Source organism: Salmo trutta, chromosome 36 (genome assembly GCF_901001165.1).
Source record: "Salmo trutta chromosome 36, fSalTru1.1, whole genome shotgun sequence".
NCBI lineage: Eukaryota > Metazoa > Chordata > Actinopteri > Salmoniformes > Salmonidae > Salmo > Salmo trutta.
Genome location: NC_042992.1, coordinates 8,185,826 through 8,193,302, shown reverse-complemented (window position 1 = coordinate 8,193,302; position 7,477 = coordinate 8,185,826). Strand labels below are relative to the sequence as shown.

General features: G+C 43.8%; 1 protein-coding gene and 1 long non-coding RNA gene across 2 annotated transcripts in view; both read right to left on the bottom strand.

The window, feature by feature from the left end:
• Nucleotides 1-3,453: 3,453 nt before the first annotated feature.
• On the bottom strand, nucleotides 3,454-5,438 carry LOC115175331 (uncharacterized). The gene is made up of 2 exons (XR_003872023.1): nucleotides 4,681-5,438; nucleotides 3,454-4,486 (listed from the first exon to the last, which is right to left on the bottom strand). It is a non-coding gene; the product is annotated as an uncharacterized LOC115175331 (long non-coding RNA).
• A 747-nt stretch (nucleotides 5,439-6,185) lies between these two features.
• Nucleotides 6,186-7,477, bottom strand: part of LOC115175404 (1-acylglycerol-3-phosphate O-acyltransferase ABHD5) — an 11,212-nt gene continuing 9,920 nt past the window's right edge. The window contains exon 6 of the mRNA XM_029734633.1: nucleotides 6,186-6,342. Within this exon, the coding sequence (XP_029590493.1) occupies nucleotides 6,202-6,342 (141 nt within the window). The 3' untranslated portion in view covers nucleotides 6,186-6,201. The remainder of the gene's footprint in view (nucleotides 6,343-7,477) is intronic.

Sequence of the window (7,477 nt, the reverse complement as noted above, 5' to 3'; positions counted from 1 at the left end):
CCAACATGTACGCTGCGGCATGTATGGGCTTCAGGCAGGAGTCTTCAGGCTTTTTGATGTATTTCAGAACTGCAGTTTCCTCTGCTTGGAGCAACAGTGAAGTGGGCAGGGCAGTATGGATTTCTTCTCTTACATCTACAAGCAGAGTCTGAACACCAGACAGGATGGCATTCTCTCCCTCAATCCGTGCAATGGCTACTGCTATTGGTTTCAGGAGTTTCAGGCTGCTTACCACTCTCTCCCAATATACATCACCCAGGAGGATCCTCTTGATGGGGCTGTCCATATCGGCAGACTGTGATATGGCCATTTCTTGGAGAGACTCCTTCCCCTCCAGGAGACTGTCAAACATGATGACAACACCACCCCAACAGGTGTTGCTGGGCAGCTTCAATGTGGTGCTCTTATTCTTCTCACTTTGCTTGGTGAGGTAGATTGCTGCTATAACTTGATGACCCTTCACATGCCTAACCATTTCCTTGGCTCTCTTGTAGAGTGTATCCATTGTTTTCAGTGCCATTATGTCCTTGAGGATCAGATTCAATGCATGAGCAGCACAACCAATGGGTGTGATGTGAGGGTAGGACTCCTCCACTTTAGACCAAGCAGCCTTCACATTCCCAGCATTGTCTGATCCTTCTGTAGTCCAAGGTCATTGATGACTGCCTTCAGCTCATCGGCAATGTAGAGACCAGTGTGTCTGTTGTCCCTTGTGTCTGTGTGTAACCGATGTGAAATGGCTAGTTAGTTAGCGGTGGTGCGCGCTAATAGCGTTTCAATCAGTGACGTCACTCGCTCTGAGACTTGAAGTAGGGTTTCCCCTTGCGTTGCAAGGGCCGTGGCTTTTGTGGAGCGATGGGTAACGATGCTTCGTGGGTGTCAGTTGTTGATGTGTGCAAGGGTCCCTGGTTCGAGCCCAGGTTGAGGCGAAGAGAGGGACGGAACCTACACTGTTACATTGGTGCCGTGACCCGGATCATTGGTTGCTGCGGAAAAGGAGGAGGTCAAAGGGGGGGTGAGTGTAACCGATGTGAAATGGCTAGTTAGTTAGCGGTGGTGCGCGCTAATGGCGTTACAATCAGTAACGTCACTCGCTCTGAGACTTGAAGTAGGGTTTCCCCTTGCGTTGCAAGGGCCGCAGCTTTTGTGGCGCGATGGGTAACGATGCTTCGTGGGTGTCAGTTGTTGATGTGTGCAAGGGTCCCTGGTTCGAGCCCGGGTTGGGGCGAAGAGAGGGACGGAACCTACACTGTTACATGTGCTCTTGTAGAATATTGGTTGAGGGGTGGATATGATGTAGTTAATTATTCCTTGCCCAAGAACATTCGACCACCCATCAGAGATGACTGCAATGCAGTCTGCTTTCTCTATGATTTGCTTGACCTTCACTTGAACTCTGCATCCAGCAAATGAGTAGATTAAGCATGTCTGGTTGGAGGGGTGTATGCTGGGCGAAGAACATTCAGAAATCTCTTCCAGTACACATAGCCTGTGAGCATCAGAGGTGAACCAGTTGCATACACAGCTTGAGCAAGACAATCATCAGCATTTCTCTGACTACGTTCCTCCATTGAGTCAAAAAAACGTTTGATTCGATGAGGACCATGAGCTGTTGCTATCGATAAGGTGTCTGATTCATCATTTTCACCTCGAATAGTAGAGGGACTTTTGTCAAAGGTTGCTCGTTGTGAGTACTGAAGGAACTTTATGCACGTTTTTGCATTCTTCACATATGATTTGGCACAGTATTTGCAAATGTACACAGCTTTTCCTTCTACATTAGCTGCAGTGAAATGTCTCCACACATCAGATAGTGCCAATGGCATTTTCCTGTAAAGATTAGAAAAAAATGAGTCGAAAAAACCCAAATACAATTCCATGTACAGATAAATAGTTAAGCAGTTAGATTAACTTTCCATGGAAAATTTCCGGAAAATTTCCAATCCTTTTTCAACCCTAAGTGTGCCTGAAGCTCTCATGACTGATATCAGAAAGCTTCAATATTCAGTGTCTTGTCCCAGTGTTAAGTTGATGTGATATACATGTCTTGTCGCAGTGTTAAGTTGATGTGATATACATGTCTTGTCCCAGTGTTAAGTTGATGTGATATACATGTCTTGTCGCAGTGTTAAGTTGATGTGATATACATGTCTTGTCCCAGTGTTAAGTTGATGTGATATACATGTCTTGTCCCAGTGTTAAGTTGATGTGATATACATGTCTTGTCGCAGTGTTAAGTTGATGTGATATACATGTCTTGTCCCAGTGTTAAGTTGATGTGATATACATGTCTTGTCGCAGTGTTAAGTTGATATGATATACATGTCTTGTCCCAGTGTTAAGTTGATGTGATATATATGTCTTGTCCCAGTGTTAAGTTGATGTGATATACATGTCTTGTACAGGGCATGGTACAGGGTCGGTTAGGGCTGTTGGGGAGTGGTACATGGTCGGTTAGGACCGTTGGGGTGTGGTGCAGTACAGTATGGGTAGTGATTACTGTGTCCAGACTTCTGGATAGGGTGTGATCTGGTTGCTAGGATACACGGCCGCTGCCAACAGTAGATATGATTTATAATGGCTAGTCCCTGTCACTGTCTTTTTCATTCCTTTTTCTCTCATTCCCTCTCCCTTTCTCTCTCCTCCCTGCATCTTTCTTTTTCACTCTTTATCCTACCTGTGCGCGTGTGTGTGTGTGTGTGTGTGTGTGTGTGTGTGTGTGTGTGTGTGTGTGTGTGTGTGTGTGTGTGTGTGTGTGTGTGTGTGTGTGTGTGTGTGTGTGTGTGTGTATTTGCATGTGTGTGAGTGTGTGTGAGTGTGTGTGTGTGGTATTTGTGTGTGTGAGTGTGTGTGTGTGTGTGTGTGTGTGTGTGTGTGTGTGTGTATCCTAAAATGTCATTAGAAATGAGGTGGTGTTTTTGGGGTTGAACAGTGATGTTATAGGCCTACCAGGCTATGGTGTTATAGTCAGTTCAGTTCTAAAATACTAATTCATCAATATGTGATCTTGCAAGACATTGATTCAGCTTTGATCTAACTTTACTTCACCAGCACCATGGTGAGAAGAGATAATCTTCTATTTGTAATAATAATACTTTTAAGCGATTGGAGAGTCCTTCGTGGTGCTGAAAGGACAACGACAGGATCACGCAATGATGTTAAAGAAGTTGAACCATTCGGTCAGTTCAGGAATAAACAACTAGAATTTGCAGTATATCATACTAGGCTTACGACTATGTGTTACAGCTATTTGTAGGCTATAGCCTAATGTAAATACACATACATGTAGCTTAATATCATTGCACTGTTTGCGAAGAGAGCTTTATTGCGACTAGGCATTTCATTTTATTTGTGTCGCTTAGGCAATATGCTTTTTTTTTAATAAAGCGCTGTGCCATGCATGGGTTTGCTGGCTTATAGTACTTTTTCAGCAGACCTTTTCATACAAATATATAAACAAAGATTCATTATTTATTATAAATAACTTTGATTTGATTGGCTTTGAACACATGGCTACAATATACCCTATTACAGAATAAAACAGAGGTGAACTATCAATTCATAGAATTTATTTGCATAGATTAAACATGCTAACAAATCAATTGATCAACAAGTGAGCATAAATCATTACTACTGCAGGAAAAACAGCCTTTGATTGTGGTTGTATTAATCCATCTCAATAAACTATAACTTAAAGGCATTATTACCTCCAACTTGGCCAATTCACATTTCCAATTGGTAGGCTAAATATCCCAAGCAGGGAGACAGCAACTTGCAGAGAGGGCCAGGCTCCTTGGGCTTTGCGGTGGCCACGGACCCCCCCCCCCCCCCCCCCCCCTTGCGGCAGAATGGTGTCGCCGTAACCAAATGGTCCCATATCGTTCTGGGTTCCACTGCACAAGAGGGGGGGGGGGGGGGGGGTCCGTGGAGTTTTATGAACATCAAGGCGTCTACACACATTGAATTTTGATTTTTTTTTTTTCAACTTTCTGATTGGCTAAAGTGGTCAAGCCTCCGATGGGTCTCCGCAGTGCACACGCGTAACCTATGGTTCTTCATCATGTACCCTATGGTTCTTCATCATGTACCCTATAGTTCTTCATCATGTACCCTATAGTTCTTCATCATGTACCCTATAGTTCTTCATCATGTACCCTATAGTTCTTCATCATGTACCCTATAGTTCTTCATCATGTACCCTATAATTCTTCATCATGTACCTTATAGTTCTTCATCATGTACCCTATGGTTCTTCATCATGTACCCTCTAGTTCTTCATCATGTACCCTATGGTTCTTCATCATGTACCCTATAGTTCTTCATCATGTACCCTATAGTTCTTCATCATGTACCCTATAGTTCTTCATCATGTACCCTATAATTCTTCATCATGTACCCTATAGTTCTTCATCATTCTCATCACCACCAGAGAGAAGACAAAGAAAACCTCATTGACCTACCCCACTGACCTACCTCATTGAACTACCTCATTGACCTACCCTATTGGTCTACCCCATTGACCTACCTCATTGACCTACCTCATTCACCTACCCCATTGACCTACCTCATTGACCTACCTCATTGACCTACCTCATTGACCTACCCCATGACCTACCCCATTGACCTACCTCATTGACCTACCCCATTGACCTACCCCATTGACCTACCTCATTGACCTACCTCATTGACCTACCCCATTGACCTACCTCATTGACCTACCCCATTGACCTACCTCATTCACCTACCCCATTGACCTACCTCATTGACCTACCTCATTGACCTACCTCATTGATTCCCCCCACTGACCTACCTCATTGACCAACCCTTAGGCTGTTCTACATATTGATTTGTTTTGTCATTCTGTCATTTTTCATGGAGTTTTAGTGGTAATTAAATATAATTGATTTTGAATTTATCAGAATATATTTTACAAAAATAGTTTTACCAGCTCAAAATAGGTAAATAGTTTCAACTAGGTCCAAATAATTTTTTTAAGTGACGGAGCATAGCTCCTCTGAGCTCTGGCAGCACTATACCCCTGAAAGTAAGAAAGAAAAATCCCAGTCAACTTTGTACCAGTTCACCACAGAAAATAAGTTTCTCCTTTGGTTACCAAAAATGTCTTCCAATCTTTATTCCTGTAGCTTTGCTTGCCGGTACTCTGTGAATGTGAATGAGCTGTTAGCCTACTGGTAGCAGCTTTGAGACATGGTACTACGTGCATTAGTCAAAAAACAAAACTAAATCCATGTTCATTATTCTTTCTTTAAGAAAATAAAACAAGAACTGCAGAAAATACATTTTTAAATATCTTTACAAAAATGATATCCACAACAGTGTCTTCAGTGATTATCCCTGGATCATTATCTAACCATCCTACATCAGCCTCTCTCCCCTCCCCCTTCTCTGCCTCTCTCCCCTCCCCCTTCTCTGCCTTTCTCCCCTCCCCCTTCTCTGCCTCTCTCCCGTCCCCCTTCTCTGTCTCTCTCCCCTCCCCCTTCTCAGCCTCTCTCCCCTCCCCCTTCTCAGCCTCTCTCCCCTCCCCCTTCTCAGCCTCTCTTCCCTTCCCCTTCTCTGTCTCTCTCCCCTCCCCCTTCTCAGTCTCTCTCCCCTCCCCCTTCTCAGCCTCTCTCCCCTCCCCCTTCTCTGCCTTTCTCCCCTCCCCCTTCTCTGCCTCTCTCCTCCCCCCTTCTCTGCCTCTCTCCCCTCCTTCTTCTCTGCCTCTCTCCCCTCCTTCTTCTCTGCCTCTCTCCCCTCCTCTTTCTCTACCTATCTCCCCTCCTCCTTCTCTGCCTCTCTCCCCTCCTCCCTTCATCTGCCTCTCTTCCCTCCTCCTTCTCTGCCTCTCTCCCCTCCTCCTTCTCTGCCTCTCTCCCCTCCTCCTTCTCTGCTTCTCTTCCCTCCTCCTTCTCTGTTTCTCCCTCTACTCATTCTGTCTCTTCTGTCCATCTCCTATCCCTCTTTACTCACCACACAATCTCCTCCTTCCCCTCCTCCTCCTCTTCTTCATTTCCCTTTTCTCTCTTCCTTCTTATCCACACAACTCCTCTTTAGCACCCTCTCTTCCCTCCTCTCCTCCTTCTCTCCCTCCCCTCCTCCTTCTCTCCCTCCTCTCCTCCTCCTCTCCTCCTTCTCTCCCTCCTCTCCGCCTTCTCTCCCTCCTCTCCTCTCCTCCTTCTCTCCTCCTCCTCTCCTTCCTTCTCATCCTTCTCTCCCTCCTCTCCTCCTTCTCTCCCTCCTCTCATCCTTCTCTCCCTCCAGCCTGGCTAGGATGTGAAGAATGTTCTGATTGAAGTCATCTGGCTGGTCAGCAAATACATAGTGACCTCCTCCCCTTATCACCTGGAGAGAGAGAGAGACAGAGAGAGAGAGTGAGAGACAGAGAGAGAGAGAGAGAGAGAGAGAGAGAGAGAGAGAGAGACAGAGAGAGAGAGAGAGAGACAGAGAGAGAGAGAGAGAGACAGAGAGAGAGAGAGAGAGACAGAGAGAGAGAGAGACATAGAGAGAGAGAGAGAGAGAAAGAGAGAGAGAGAGACAGAGAGAGAGAGAGAGAGAGAGAGAGAGATAAATATTTATTTTCCCTTTTGTACTTTAAATACTTTGCACATAGTTACAACACTATACATACCGTAGCCATAATATGACATTTGAAATGTCTCTATTCCTTTGAAACTTTTGTCAGTGTAATGTTTACTGCTCATTTGCAATTGTTTATTTCACTTTTGTTTATTATCTATTTCACTTGCTTTGGCAATATAAACATATGTTTCCATGCCAATAAAGCCCTTTGAATTGAAAGAGCAATAATCAACCATCAAAGCCGAACAAACTGCATACTATTAAGAGATCCCTATAGATGGAAGGAAAGTAGTGTGGAAACCTAACAGAAAACAATTAGCTTACAACAAATTCAATCCCTTAACAGTATATTTGACCTTTCAGCTTCCCTATAAAATCAAAACATTTCAACAAGACAACCGGAGAAAATGAACAACAATGACAAATGGTTTGATGAATAAATTCAATTCAATTCAATTCAAAAACGCAAAAACCTAAGAAAGAAATGGAGGAACCTGTCCAACCAAAAACACAGAGAGACCCAGAAAACTTGAGCCTTCACTATGGTGAATCACTAAAACAATACAGAAATACACTACGGAAAAAGAAGGAACAGCATGTCAGAAATCAGCTCAATGGAATTGATGAATCCATAGAATCTAACCACATCTGGGAAAATTGGAAAACACTAAACAAACAACAACATGAAGAGTTATCTATCCAAAACAGAGATGTATGGATAAACCGCTTCTCCAATATTTTTAAAGACGACCAGAACCCACTGGATTCTCCAATTACATTGAATGAACTACAGGACAAAATACAAACCCTCCAACCCAAAAAAGCCTGTGGTGTTAATGGTATCCTAAATTAAATGATAAAATATACAGACCACAAATTCCAATTGGCTATACTTAAA